The sequence below is a fragment of the Periplaneta americana genome, chromosome 7 (assembly GCF_040183065.1).
Source record: "Periplaneta americana isolate PAMFEO1 chromosome 7, P.americana_PAMFEO1_priV1, whole genome shotgun sequence".
In the NCBI taxonomy this organism is placed as follows: Eukaryota; Metazoa; Arthropoda; class Insecta; order Blattodea; family Blattidae; genus Periplaneta; species Periplaneta americana.
This window is the reverse complement of record NC_091123.1, coordinates 126959167-126975323: the sequence shown is the minus strand read 5'-3', so window position 1 is coordinate 126975323 and position 16157 is coordinate 126959167. Positions and strand designations below refer to the sequence as shown.

The 16157-nt window shown below is 35.4% G+C and overlaps 1 protein-coding gene across 1 annotated transcript in view; it reads left to right on the top strand.

Moving 5' to 3' along the window:
- Cad96Cb (protocadherin Fat 4-like Cad96Ca) overlaps nucleotides 1–16157 on the top strand; it is a 315489-nt gene that overhangs the window by 274594 nt on the left and 24738 nt on the right. The window contains exons 5-11 of the mRNA XM_069831307.1: nucleotides 421–486; nucleotides 3345–3437; nucleotides 9310–9417; nucleotides 11529–11630; nucleotides 11946–12071; nucleotides 13774–13864; nucleotides 13982–14091. Of these exons, the coding sequence (XP_069687408.1) occupies nucleotides 421–486; nucleotides 3345–3437; nucleotides 9310–9417; nucleotides 11529–11630; nucleotides 11946–12071; nucleotides 13774–13864; nucleotides 13982–14091 (696 nt within the window). The remainder of the gene's footprint in view (nucleotides 1–420; nucleotides 487–3344; nucleotides 3438–9309; nucleotides 9418–11528; nucleotides 11631–11945; nucleotides 12072–13773; nucleotides 13865–13981; nucleotides 14092–16157) is intronic.

The following is a 16157-nucleotide window of genomic DNA, read 5'->3' as shown; positions in this document are numbered from 1 at the left end:
CAAAGAATGTTTTGAATTTTTCATGTGTTTCCGGAAATTATTTCTATTGTCTCTTTTTAATATCCGGAAGCCTTGTTCAGAGGTAAATTATTGTATAAATATCAACGAGGTGGAAAAAGTCATACGAAACGTGGAAAATATTAGTATTTTATGAAATATGATAATTTTACCAAAATATTATTAAATATGAGACTTTTTCAGCGTTAATTGCATTCTGCATCGTGAATAATAAAGATGCCTGCTCCCATATCGCTAACAGGAATAGTTTTCAATATGAAATTTCATATTTTTCCTGTCTCTATTCATTGATATGTTTAACATTTACCTTTCTAATTAACAAAGTTGAAAGTGTACTAATCTGTAAATGTGTATGTTCAAATAGCATATAAATAATTTACTGTTTAATCTTTTCCTTCACAGGGTGTGGATGGACCTTCTTCTGTGTACGTGAATGTGATCTGCGACAGGAAGAGAACAGCGGACCCGGTAAGATTACACCTAACTGCTCAACAATTCCCTAATTACAAGAACACAAAACTTGTGTTTACCGTTCCATGGAGCATTTCCTTACAAGCTCTGTTATGTAGATGATCGATAACGGTAGCTATCTTGTAGATACATCTTTTGAGACCGCGAACAGGTCTGTTACGGGCTCGATCTACATATTATTCCAACCTAGACAGAGATTTACATGCTTATATATGGAGAACTTCCTCTACGAAGTATGTGAAAATATTAGACAGTTTCCTATCGTTGTAGCGGTTTGGTTCATCAGCATTTTAATCTAAAAGTGCGACGATGTTTCGTAATCTAATCCGGTGAATGCAGTTTATTGCTGCCCGGTTCGTAACAGGTTTGTAAGCCTGTAACCTAAATGCAGCTTTGAAAAATGCTCGAGTGAGAGAAGAATAAAATACGGAGTCGTTTCTTGTGGTAAAGACACTTAGGAAGCGCTAACATAGAATCGTCCACAGCTGTGGAGTAACGGTTAGCATGTCTAAACGTGAAACGAGTTGATCCGAGTACAAATCAAGGTTGGGGCAAGTTACCTGGTTGAGGTTTTTTCCGAGGTTTTCACTCAAATAACAGAAGAATTTTTCGGCAACATTCGGCGTTGGACCTCGGATTTATCATTATAACATTTTCCCTCTTTCATTATCTCCGTTTCTTTCCCATATTTCGGGTTTGTGTCCGATGTAAGTCGTCTCCGAGCCGCCATTGAACTGTACGCTGACATTAGTTGCTGGTGGCAGTGTTATGTATCATGAGCTCTCCCCTCTCGCGGGACCTGAGGTTGAGACATCGCGGTGATGCTTACGTGGAAAAGTTAAAGGGAGTGTGCAGGCTGTAGGAGAGTTCGGGGGCGGCCCGAAGGGGAATCTGTAGCGCGGGGCCTTAGGATATGCACATCATTCCGTTCCGAGTAGTACAATGGGCTCAACCAAACGGCCTACGTGCGAGGACAATCTCCAGCCCGTACCCCACTCCCAAGTCGAACTAATAGAATATATGAATTAGACGTACCGTTAGCTTAATGGCTATGCGTTGACATTCTAAGCTGGAAATTCGAGTTCAATTTCCCGCGAAAACAGAGTGATTGGCATTTGGTACTGGTAATTATCGGGCAGAACAGCCTACTCTGTTAGATCCCAATTTGTTTAGCTGAGCAGGCATAACGGACCCTACCTATTAGGCGAGCTTTCAACTGTTCACTAACATGACCACAATGTTGAAATCTAGTATAAGTAGTTCTGAAATGTGGAAGACAGTAAGAATCTTAATTACACAATTAACAACTTCAAATTATTAACATCCCAACAATCGTAAAAGTGTAAAGTCTCACGCAATCTCCGCCACTTCTTAATTTTTCTACAAGGAAAAGGACACAAGTCCCACTGCACTACGGGTATTGATAAGTAGCTGAATTATTGTTACAACTTGCTTGAAGGAATAATGACTCAGACAACTGAATGGGTGGATTTTCAGCCCATAGATACCAAGGAGATAAGTTCAGGCAGTTTCCAAACGGTCACCAGAGTTTGGAGATATTCTTTCTCGGACGAATCATCTCCCGATCCGGTGATATTCCATGACCTTCACGTTCGTTATATTTGACAGCTCCAGTTTTGTAACGGGATATTTGAAACAGAGTTTGTTTTCCCATAAATTATACTCGTATGATATTCTAGAACTTAAAAACAAGATTCGGAATAAAATTGAACTGATCAGGAGTTATGTTTTCATGTCATAACAAGCGTCTTCAGCGTGCATTGCAAGTGAATAAAGTCATCTGAGGGATGTTTCGTAAAATAACTTAAATTGTGTAAATAAAATCCACTATAAATAAACTCGTATATTGTTTAAATACATATTTCGTTCACCCCAAAAAGCAGTATCACACTTATAAATACAGAGTTACGGTACTACAAAATAAATAAACATTTTCAATGTTTTATAAATTCAAGAGAATTATTAATGTAATTAGCAATCAGTTTACACTGTTTTAATTCGTCAAGCCTACTTAGGGAACTCACAAATGTTCAGTATGTGCTCATTGTGTCACACGACACACATCAAGGCTATAATGTAGTTCATCCCAATAAATATTTTCATCTGAATCTAAAAATTTCATCTAAAAATCACTCCACTTAAATCATTTGGAAGTGGGAGGATGTAAATGTTGTCTTTTACAAACCCCAAAGAAAAAAAGCGCACGGTGTGAGATCGGGGTTCCTTGGTGGCCACCGTGGGGCAGTGCGGTTGTCGTCTATTGCACGGCTAATCCAGCGCTCCGGAAGTGTTCTGTTCAGATAATTCCTAACACCTCAGTCCAGTGCCACTCGTCCTGTTAAAAGATGAAGTTCCTCTCGTCCTCATGCAGTTGAGGCAATTCCTCAACTTAACACCACAAAATGCATGTCGATATCATAGATAGCCTCTTAACTATTATGCTTGCGCCAGAGCAAAAAATGTATGTTAATAGCATAGCGTCGCTTAAGGTGCAAATGCTCGACTCCCACAAAATCAAAATTATACAGGAGAATGAAAAAAACTGTTTTTGTCGCCATTAATTGAGAGTTTATATGGTATTGAAATGTTTACTTTTAAGTCATTAATATTAAAATGCAGTTTACGAGACTTTGCAGGTAGGTATTAACTCAATTTCGAAAATTTTGAGGTTAACAAGTATTTGCACCTTAAACGATGATGGATAGTTTTTATTTTACATATTATTGAAAGTGTCTTTTTTCACTAATACATAATATATCATACTGTAAAATTATGTTGCAATTCAAACCTCAACCTTATGATGAGTTGAGCATTACTACATCCCTTCATTGCAGGGGTTCGTGATACCTGTGAACATCCGAGTGACGGACGTCAACGACAACGCTCCGCAGTTCATAAATGCACCATACGTGCTCAACATATCTGAGGTATGTATCAGCTTGAAGCAAGTTTCTATTTTTATGTATTTCTATATTTGCTAACGAAAAGTGAGATCTTCGAAATAATAGTCCACACCTGTGGAGTAACGGTCAGCGCGTCTGGCTGCGAAACCAGGTGGCCCGGGTTCGAATCCCGGTTGGGGCAAGTTATCTGGTTGAGGTTTTTTCCGGGGTTTTCCCTCAACCCAATATGAGCAAATGCTGGGTAACTTTCGGTGCTGGACCCCGGACTCATTTCACCGGCATTATCACCTTCATATCATTCAGACGCTAAATAACCTAGATGTTGATACAGCGTCGTAAAATAACCCAACTCGAAATAATATACATTCCTTCTTCCCATTCATTATTCTTATCTTATTCGTTCTTCTTCTCCTCGTATGTAATGAAGATTAGCTTATATCCGGCTATTCGACTTAAGCCTTGGTTTTTCGGAAACGACGCATGCGAGATGAGAGGTACGAGGCCTGAATCGCACAAATCCAGTCTAAACGAGAGATAGTAAGTTGTTTCTGTAACTGTGAGGTAAGCAGACTTCGCACGTCGCAGTTATAGAAACCACTCACTATCTCTCGTGTAGATCGGATTTGTGCGAGGCGGGCCTCGCATCTCGCAACTCGCATGCGTCGGTCCAGAAAAACCAAGGCTTTAAAAATGTCACTTCACCATTGAATACTTGAATCGTTTATTTCTAAAACCCCTCAAGTGACAAAAACAAAACTTTTGGGAAACGAATAAAAACTGTTTAGTTTCATTAATTTTACTTTAATTGTCAAATTGTATTTAACAAGTGCTAAATATGAGGTTCATTCACCATTAGTTGTGTTTTATAATACGTATAAAATGCCCAAAAAAAATTAAATTAATTAGGATGTTATGGGGGTTTTCCAACAAATAAACTGAAACTAAGCAAAGCATTGCCTTTTTCCAAGTATTGGAGTGAATGAAAGTAAGTATGAACAAACTTTATAATCTATGAAAAAACTACATATAAAATCACAAAAAGAATTAAAAGTTTTTTCTGCTGCAACAGACATTTTTCTTAACAGGACATTTTATTTTTTTAGTCTTCGCTTTCACTGTCATTGCTATCTTTGTTGGTGGTAGGTCATGTGTACAGTTCCGTGTAGAATTCTTTTACTTCATCCAGTATGTACTGCAAAATCTTCTTAAGGTTCTCCATTTTTTAACATTGATTGGTAGCCTCGAGCTGTTATAAGGTAGGTCTGTTGGCAGTTCAAACGGTAAATTTTCAGCACAAACCTTTTTCTCAGGAATTCGAATGGTGAAAACTTTTGCCGGTACAATGCTGTCAATGAACTCTTTACAAAGAACTTTACCTTTTTATTCATTGCAGTGGAAGAACTCATTCACCTTCGACTAGTTTATTTGAAAGAAAAAAAAACACCTTATTTGATGCTAGTTGTGGAGCTTTTACAATAAATGCATATTTCTTGTCCAATATTTTACATGTTACAGTCATGTTACATATACCGTAGGACTTTTATGTCAAAAGATGAGCATTCATGCTGGCAATCAAAATTCACAAAAAAACGCAATTTGTAAAAAATGTCGGTTGTGGTGTTTTTACAATAAACGATTCACTTTCTTTATCTTTAAATTTAACTACCTATGCATCTATATAAGAGCCAAGATATTGAAAATACTTACGATAGTGGGTAAAGTTACCTTTGACCCACTATTATCAGCTCATAAACCTCTCCAACTTGAAATATTTATTTAATGCAAATTTGTGCTATAGTAGAAAAAAATATTATATGATACACATTCGTAAAGGTATCTTTTTGTTACGAGACAGAAAACTTTACGAACTTGTCTCATAAATAATTATTATAAAATTCTGTCATGACATCCGTTCTATATTGCTATTTAAAGATCTTAATGTGATTTCCTTAATAATCAACCTTTTTATTTTTTTCTTATATATATATATATATATATATATATATATATATATATATATATATCTATAAAGTAAGGCAGTTTTGTACACTAATTTTTTTTAAATTGTTGACCTGCTCCAGAAAATAAATTTTAAACCGAATAGTATTATTTTTAATAGCCAAATGATAAGCAACATCTTCTTCAGGGTGGTTACCAAAGTAACAAATCGAAAATTGTTAACTTTTTCATGACTTTTTCTTTACTTCCTTTTTTCCCTTTTTCTTGGCTTTTTTCTTAAGCAATCCCCACTTAGGTGAAATTGTAAATTAGCAAATAGGAAAATAAAATGTTTTATTTAATGAAAAACTGCTACTAAAAGGCCAGTTAAGATGAAAACCAAAGGTATCTATGCTTTAATAAGAGAAGTAGACTCTCTTTGCCTATTAATCCATGTAAAAATGCTTCAGATAATGCTTGTGATAGCAAAAACTCTTGACAATAATATCTTGAGCTACCTTTTAATTTGTTGACCTTTCCTGACTTCCTTTACTTCCTTCGCTGGTAGAAAACCTGAATCTTAATCTCTTCCTTCCTTTCTTCATTTTCATTTTCTGCTCCTTCTTCCAATACTTCTACTCCTTCATTAATTTTATTCTTCTTCCCAATTCCTCTGCCTATGTTTCATCACTATCATCATTTACAAGAATAGTCCCCATCACAATGTCGGTAACCTATTTGTTCGAGTTTCTATAACGAGACAAGAGAACGTCATTTGCATAAATGAAGTATTGATCTAAAAAAGTGGTACGTACGTCTTGTATCTAGAAATCTAGTTAATTATAGATGTCTAAATGTTATCCTACTCATGTCTTTATGCTGGAAGGTAGCATGTAATGCACTGTATTCCTAAACGAAACGCTTAGCTTTCCACAACCCAGAACGATATTACTGTACTTTAAAATGTGCGTGACAAGCTATAATGACATTTCAGCAAGATCTGAGCCGTTTCGATCCTAGAATTTGGTCCTGAATCTTGAACCAGTTTTATTCGTTGTTTGGTTTGTTCATATTTTAATTTTCCGACATATTGAATTGATTAAGGCTGGTTGACTGGAAGAGAAGGCCTTATGGCCTCAACTCTGCCAGCGAAACAAAAAACATTCCATCCTATTCTAAATAAAACATTCTATTTCATTCTATTCTGGTTCAAGGAGAATTCGAATTTGATATACACAGTAGAATATTAAAAATTATTGTCTGTATATTGAACCTAATGCGATTGAAATGGATATAATTAAAATATAACCGCAATATAACAAAAATTCCAAGTAAAAACAACAATATAAATATAAATCAATGATGATCCTCAATAGTCTACTATTATGTAGAGTTTAGAAGTCAAATTAAACTAACTACACATTTTTGTGATAATGTTGGTTGCTATTGACGACGAGACTAAATAACTTTGCTTCCTTAGGAAAGTAAATAAAAGTACGTTTCATTCAACAGTTGCAAACATGAAACAAAAGAATACCACAAGTCTAAAGTCTACGATCCTTCCAACAGTTCTGGTATTAACTAATGTAAAATTAAGAAATATATTTTTCTTACGTAAAATGTGATAATGAAAAAAACATATAGCCTGCGGATTCGGAGTTGCATTCGGGTGTGGGTTTGATTCCCGCTTGGGCTGATTACCTCGTTGGGGTTTTCCGAGGTTTGTCCCTAACTGTAATACGAATGTCAGATAATCTATGACGAATCCTCAGCCTCACCTCGCCAAATATTATCTCGCTATTACCGAAAAAAATACACACACATACACACAAACACACAATTTGTGCGTTAAGTGGAATTTGCTAGTCTCGTTATCGCTCGGGCGCAAACTCGTTCTAGACTAGTAAACACTACTAATCTCCCTTAATACACAAATTAGGGTCTGTTGGACAGTCGGGCATGTTGGACACTTTGTACTTTAACGTGTTACCTCGCCACTTGTGGGCACCACATTCTGCTAGAAGTCAATGACGGAAGTAGCCCCACTCGTGGCTACTTCCGTCATTGACTTCTAGCAGAATGTGGTGCCCACAAGTGGCGAGGTAACACGTTAAAGTACAAAGTGTCCAACATGCCCGACTGTCCAACAGACCCTAATTTACCCTATGTAAGCTCATTAAGCTGTTGGATAAAGATTTTATATGTAAGTATTACTAACGTGTTAATATTACTAGGCTATTGCTATTGTTGCATTTATGTATATGTCACTTGTAGTAGTGTGCAAGTGTAGGTCTTAAATAAATAACGAGTTATAACATGTAAATCATATAACTTTAATACGAATATATCAAACTCATATTTTGAAGCAAAATATTAAGCTCTGCTTAAGGTTCATTAACGAAAGCTTAATACTAATGCCCAGGGGCGGGTATTATGGAGATCGCGAAAATCACGACATAATAGCTATACAATATTTTTTTACTAATCTTTACGAATTAAATGATTCTGATTTTTGATTTGAATTTGTTATATATATCCAAGTAGGCTACATTACATGGTATTCCAGGTGTTCTGATTACATTAATGAGCTCAAAAGACGAATTCAACATTTTACTAATAAAATTTGAAAGTGTTAATTTGAGGCTGCAAGTTTTTTCGTTTTTTATGAACGTGTGTTAAATAGTCTGAAACAAATATTATCTATTGGCCATACCGCACATTTAGGCCTACCAGAATCCAACGAACCTTTAATGTTAATTATTTGAAAAGTAATATTCATAGGCCTACTGAGTTAATACTCCAATTCCAAAATAATTATATTTTCCAAAATTTCCATTAATCTCCGCAAAGAGTACAAATCAATCTCCAACAATCTCCGCCGACACTAATATTAAAGAACACAAATGATAAAATGAATCTCCATAAATGCCTACGCCTGCTAAAGCCTGTATATTATGAAAGAGAACTATAATTTTAATACCAACATACTGAGATTCTTCAAAGCCATGTACTGGAAAGTAAAAGAACGTTGTTTAACTGTAAAGGGAAGAAGTGAAAGGTATGAATAATTTCAAGGGAAAAATTGTTCCGGGGCCGGGTATCGATCCCGGGACCTCTGGTTGAACGTACCAGCGCTCTTCCAACTGAGCTACCCGGGAACCCCACCCGAGACCGTCTCAACTTTTCCCTTTTATATCCACACAACTCGCGTGGGCTGACGAAACGCCAGAGACCCACATCGAGTGCACACAAACTCTGTGTGACTTGGAAGTGTGGTTTTTTGTTAACGTACACAGTGACGTATATATTATGCGAATCTAGTCTTTCAGGTGAAGCTGAAAAGTTGAGACGGTCTCGGGTGGAGTTCCCGGGTAGCTCAGTTGGAAGAGCGCTGGTACGTTCAACCAGAGGTCCCGGGATCGATACCCGGCCCCGGAACAATTTTTCCCTTGAAATTATTCAAACCTGCTTTACAGGGAGCTTCACCTGAAAGACTAGATTTCCATAAGTGAAAGGTACTTTCATAATAAGTCTAATGTGGATATTTAAAAAGCTGGGAACCGGTACCGAAATGCCTCACTTTATTTTCTTTAAGTTAAACTGATTCTGTGAAGATGTTTTCAGACTTTGTGAACAAAGTTAGTTTTAAGTCACATCATGATGTCTTGCTCTTTGTAACTCATGATGATTAAATTGTATAGAGAAAAAACACCGTGCATTTGTATTTAAGTATGAGTCCTTTCATGAATGAAATCAATTTTTATTTATTTATTTATTTATTTATTTATTTATTTATTTATTTATTTATTTATTTATTTATTTATTTGTTTATTTATTTATTTATTCGAATGACAGGTACATAGATAACTCATATTTCGCCTAATCACAACCTCAAGATTAAACAATAAAACTGGATGTAGATAAATATAAAATATATAATAATTGTTATCCGTTGCAGGTGACAGTTGTTGGGACGCGAGTACTACAGGGAGTGCGTGCTGTTGATGCAGACCAGAATGGACCTTACTCTACAGTCCAGTATTCTGTACTGCCTGGTCCACATTCGGTAAGCTGAACTGGACTCTCCAGTTAACCAAACTTGATAGAAAATATATGTTCATTTTACATTCAGAAACTGAACACCTACATTATGTATGTCACTCATCGAAACGAACGAAATGTATAGACTGGTTTTTATGAAATGAAGAATCTGGCATAAAATTACTGAAAAGCCATCCAAAGTAATAGCAGAAAATCTATGACAAATGAGTGAAGGATCTAATACATTGCGTGACATATACAACTTACCGGCATTATGACTGGTCGTAACGCACGTGTTTAGTGGGGAGATCTGACTGCTTTTTCGCACGGGAGGAAAACGAATCGGCGGTGATTTAGGCCTGTAGTTTCGTACAAATAATCGCAAGTAAAACGTAATAAGAAAACGTTATGTTGATCTCAACTTTTATCAAAGCATTTGTTGACAATGATGTCCACCTTTCTGGATGCAAGAATTACATAGTGTAGAAAATTCTGAAACACCTTCTGCAAGTCCGTATTTGTAATTTCACTCAGACTGAACTGATTTCATTCTCCAATTCTTTAAAATGGTGTGGATTGTTCACATACACTTTCTTGTTTTAAATTCCCCCCACAGATAAAAATCAAAAAGATTTAAACAGTGGAAATACACATAAAGAAAATGCAGAAGTCGTTTCAGAATTTTTTAAGCTGATATGATTCTTCCATCCTTCGGACATCATTTTCAATAAAGGTAAGAACAACAGAACTTTTTTTTATAACCTTTTATCGGCGCAATATTTGTACGGGACGATGGACCTAAATCACCGCCATTCAACGTCGATTCGTTTTCCTCGCGTGCGAAAGAGAGGCCGGATCTTCCCCTGAAACACGCGCTACGACCGCTTGTAGTGCCGATAAGTTGTATGTGCCGCGCACTGTTTCATCCAATTCAGCAATTCATCGACAGGTAACAAAAGAGTTGTTACACTCATAACTCGGTAATATAATTTCAAGAAGTAAAACACAAAATATAAATAATTTTAGAAGGTATTTTATTCTAAGAAAACCACGACAACAAAATGTGCACGCAAAGAAGAAAAGAACTATTAATGTCCAAATGGACATAAGTGTATGTATAGTGCATACATTTTATCTTTTCTCGCTCACGGAGGTAGAGCGGTAGCGGCAGTGCACAGCGCAGCTGCCCACATGCGAGTGTGGAGAGATAAAATGTATGCATTCTATTTAACTATATAACGTTTCCTTGGCATTTTCCGGTCTTCGATTAATATTTTTTTTACCTGAAGGCACGTTAATCGGTTAATAATTCAAATGTATTCATAGCGGGGCCAATTTTATTGCCAATAACACTCTTTACGTTCTACTCAATTTTCAGATCCTTATCCTCTATAATGAACAAAGGTTGAGAAGTGCTTTTTATATAATCAAGGAAAAGTTCCGAGATTTTGTAATGCACTTCACAAACGTGTATTGTACAACATTTTTTGCACGATCATATTTTTTAAATTGCAAATACAATATATTCTGCATTGAAAATTTAGAGCAATATTATTTCAAAGTCTTCGCAAAACTATAGCCTACTGCACGTTTGGAGAACTGGGCGACAATTGTGGCGTTGCGTCACTCATCGGATACGTCACTCACCGCTTCCTTCCATCCCCGCGTCATTGACTTGGTAGAGGAGGGGATTTGTATTCAATGTCTGTCTTATGTGATAGCGTACGGGCCACAGATACGTCATTCAACGCCGGTGAACTGTGGACGGGGAACCAACGCTTTCCCCATGCTTTCCACCCTCTCTCGCCAGTTCTGTATCCCTGGCCTACTGTAATGGTAATTAAGTAACAATAAGTGCACTGTAATGGGTCTATTTCAGTATAGTTTTATGTTATGAAGAATGGTTTCCCTAGCAACAAGTTTCTGTGTGGGAATTCTAACTTTCAAAGCCTAACAACGGTAGCTGTAAATACGAGTACAACAAAAAGCACGATCATGCAAAAAAGTGTTTTTAACGAGCGTGGTTATTTAAAAGTAGGCCGACTTTATGTTAGTTATAGCAATGTTGATAATGCATTTTATGTGGATATTTTTTCTATCTCTATGAAGCTACTATGTTAATCAAATTTCTTACAGGATTACTTTGTGTTTGTCAACGGTCTGGAAGGAACTTTGTTGCTTCGTAAACCCCTGGACTACGAGACACTCACTAACTTCTCTGTTGCCATCAGAGCACAGGTATGACAACAACAGTGTGCAGAGTATTTCTTTCAGTGTAATCTACATCGAAAATATCTATTTTTACCCTTAAACAGTCAACTGATTTTGTCACGTTTATCAAGAACCATAGGCGACCGACTTAGAGATTTTTATAACGTAACTATTGGTTATCAGTATGCTTTGTTATTAACCACCCCCTACATAAAATGTCCACTGGACATCGTGTCTATATTTCACATTTGATGTTCATTCTTGAGTCAATACCAAGAACTTGTATCCTAACGCTTCATTTGTTGCATAAAATTTGATAACTATAATAATCTCTATTCACAGGATCAAGGTTCGCCTCCCCAGCGTTCTGATACAGTTCTGTACGTCAACGTGATTGATGCAGATGATCAGAACCCGAGGTTTTATGATGACCGTTACACGGCGATACTTCCTGATAATCCCACACAAGTAAGTCCATTATTAACGTCTCTTTTCTAATTACATATAATGGAATAGATAACACAACATACATAAATCTTATAACTACCTATGACTAACACAACATGCATAAATCTTATAACTACCTATGACTAATTATGGTTGAGTGACGAATAATGTAACTAACAGTAATGAATAGCGCTCCAATTTCTTTGACATGTCATATTCTTATCCTGGTCTCTTTTCACAAACTTAAGTTAATTTAAACAGATTTCTAGCTTTTCTGAACACGATGTGACAGTTTTATTTGGTCATATAAATGCATATTTTACCATATTTTAGCAAAGAGTATATTTCTCGTCACATTACAATAGTTTTAACAGTTCTCCATGTAATATTCACATGTTTTGTGTTAGTAATAGCATGAGATTTTGTTTGCGTTTGGTTAATTATTTTGGATTTCCTTCGCTTAAAAATATTTTATTGTTAAATTAAGTTTGAAGGTACTGTAATTGGATTCGCCAACAGTACGTTGTTAAAAAATACAAAAGACAAAAGAATATCAGTAATATGGCCAGATTGTTGCGGGACGGTCTCTCCTTCACCTCTCCCAAAACATATAACGCTAGAAGTTTCAACCCCGCTGTTGCCAGGTAGTAATTCCTAATCAGTGACTCTGTTAACTTAGCTATAAAAGAATTAGGGACGAGGAAGGCAGTCCCCTATGGACAATATAAGGAGCTAATACTCGCAAAAACACTTTTGTAGAATAGTGAATAAAATGTTTTTTAATTGCAGTAATTTTTGGATATGAGGCCTATTTAATTTATTTTGCGTCATTTTTCCAAGCCTTATGTAATGGTTTTTAGGACATAAATGCATGCATATTTCCAGAGTTTTTAGGTCATAGCAATTCGAGCCCTTGCAATGAATATGAGGGACGGGTTATAAAAGGAATTGCGTTCTCAAAAAAAGAAATTAAATTCCAGCACTGGACAATTACATCATATTGCTGTCAAATATTTAGAAATGTTAAGCAACTGAAGACTTTGCACAAATACACAGAAGGCAACATGAAATCTTTTAAGCTTGGAGATGAATAGCGGTAACAAGACGCCAGAAAACAAAGAAAGTTGTTTACACTATCCAAAAGTCTCGTGAAAAAAAAATATAATTATTATCATCATGGTATAAATCAAGACTGGTTTGTTCCTCCTTCACATGTCTTGGTCTTTACGTTTTTTTGTCGGTCTACCTAATTTATTCTTCCTCTTGATCTCTATTCTTCACAACTTCCAGAACTGTTGTTTCTGCCACTCACATGTTCTTTCCAGATCCCCTTGTCTTTTCTTATTTCTTTCATCAGATTGTATAGGCTATACCAAGTCGTTCTCTGCTTTCTGCGATTCATTTCTGAACTCTCAATGCCTCTCAATGCCTAATCTGCTATTGACCACAGAAACTTTATTTCAGATAGTATAATTCTATTAGTTTTATCTTTTGTATCAACTTTAGTATCTGTATGATAGTATTGAGACCGCTATCACTTTATAGAACTTCAATCTAGTTTACCTATTCGCATTTTTAAAACATCACGTAGTCGTGCCATACAAATACTGAAATTGTTGTAATATCTTAAACTAAATTACTTTTGTCACTGGTTATTGCATATAGTTTCAGATCTAACATTGCCGTTGCAAAGTAATTAATTTTTAACTCCACTGTGTTACAGGGAACACGATTGACTATTCATCCTCGAGATATTGCTGCTTATGATCAAGACATAGGAATCAATGCTGCCATATTTTATTCCTTCAATTCAGGTAAACTCAAATAATTTTTACCTCTAATACATTGGTTGTGCAAGCCGTTAGCGGAACATTATTAGAGTAGAGATTTCCAAGCTGTAGAAACTACATGTGCAATTCGTTTCTTTACAGCTGGAACTGACTACAGGTACTTTGACATAGACCGCAACACGGGCCACGTGACTATAAAGAGGTCTATTCCTGACGATGATCTCAATCAACCTGCTACACTCGTTGTGAGGGTAAGGAAGTTACACTCCAAGGAAACAAACTTCATGTATTTTACAGTAAAGAGAAAAAAAAACAAATCTCTCCGATGATGCAATGTGATAACTGATAAGTAAAGCCCGATGTTTGGCAAAATGCCTTTTTTACTGGGTGAAAGTAAATCATTATTTTCATAGACATAAATTTGATCTGGGGTAAATCAAAGTGATAGGGCCAATTTTTATTTTGCCTATGTTGTCTTTTTCTTACTAATTCAATAATAAATACCTTTTTTTATCAACAGTAATCTCACTAGAGGTTTTGATTTATCTAGAGAAAATCAAAACTCGAGTGGGATTTAATTGACTAATACACGATTAGAAGAAAGTACATAAAGATTAGAAGTAACAAAGTACCCCAATACAATAAAATATTAATTGATTTACGAAAATACAACAACTGTCTTCAAATGTATTATTGTACCATCTCAACATGACGCTAGATGGCAGTAGTGTGTTATGATTAGCTGTTTTCTTGTTATCAGTTGTGCCAATTATGGAATCTTCATTGAACTCTGTGGGCGGTTACTAGTCAAGAAGGCTTTGTTGATTCAGTTTCATTTTTATTAAAACATTTGCATTCCACTTCAATCATCCGTATCCTAGTAATCAACCTCACTTGACAGATGATTTTCAATAAATCTTAGTATTAAACAATTTCTGATACGTGACTATCCATAATATCATACAGCAGAAGCTATAACAAACATGAACTAAATAATATAAACGAGTGTTAGAAAAGTTTTAATTAGGAATGATGAAATAAACAAGAAACGTTTTAATTAACGATGATGAAATAAAAAATAAACATGAATAATTTTAAAAGAAACAATTATTGAAAGTACAATTTTCAAATTTGAATGTTTTATTGGTTGGTGGTTCAGTTGATGTTATATTGGACGTGTGCGTAAAAGAAGTGAACTCGTTGATGTACATGGTATATCCCTCAACTTATTCAGGATTTCCGAATGGTGCTCTTCATTTATTTGCAAATAGGGTTTCAAGGAAGATGCATAGCTATGACCAGTGACCTTTATTAATTCTTGTTCTTGAATGCCAGTGCGAGTCTTATTTGAAAGTGCTGTGCATCGAATGGAGTGGTTTGTAATTTTCTGTTTTTTGACGTCCAGACCAGCAGTTTGAAATGTTGGCAAACAAAGAAACAAATGCTAGGGTAGTGATAAAAATAAACAAATACTAGGGACGCGATAAAATTGTGCGATAATCAGCCATGATTGGTTGAAAGAAGTCCTTTCGTACCGTTTTATTGGTCAAAAGTAGTGTGACGTAGTAGAAGTGTAATAGTCATTTTAAAACAATATTTCTTGTTTATTTGCAATTTTCTAATTAATTGTAATGTAATGTGTATGAAATGTAAGTATGAGAAACAATGACTCACTTTACTAACAAGAGTAAATAAAAGTAATTTATTTCGGTGTTTAATCTGCTAATAATAGTGCGCTAAAATAATATGTAATCATCCTGAACTTGGTGAGGTTGCCAAAGACAAAGAATGTTAAACAGTAACATTTAAGGTGTGACATGAAATGTTTTACAAAAAAATTGTTTGTAATAAACTGAAATTTACAGTAGATAATGTTTTACAATAATGAAAATTTGCAGTAAAATAAAATACATATAAAAAATAAAATAGAATTAGAAAATTCAACTGTAATTTGAATTGTAGTACAAATTTTGCCGTAAAATCTACAGAGAACCTTTCAAAACGATCATAGAAATTTCCTTAATATTGTTGTTCTACGGACTCCGAATTATGACCAAATGACAAGAATTGTTTTGTTGTTGGTGTAATATGAATAATGATCGACAATCCACAGTTACAAACATAGGCGGAGAGAGAACAGTTTCCTTGGGGGGGGGGGGGAAGAAAAACTATAGAATCTCGATATGAGATTATGGGGGACATCATTTATCTCCTCCACCCGTTATAGCTTGACCTTGGTACAGAATATCGGAATCTGATCATTTAATAAAGGTATTGTAAAATAAAATAAAATTGTAACAAAATACGAGTATACAGA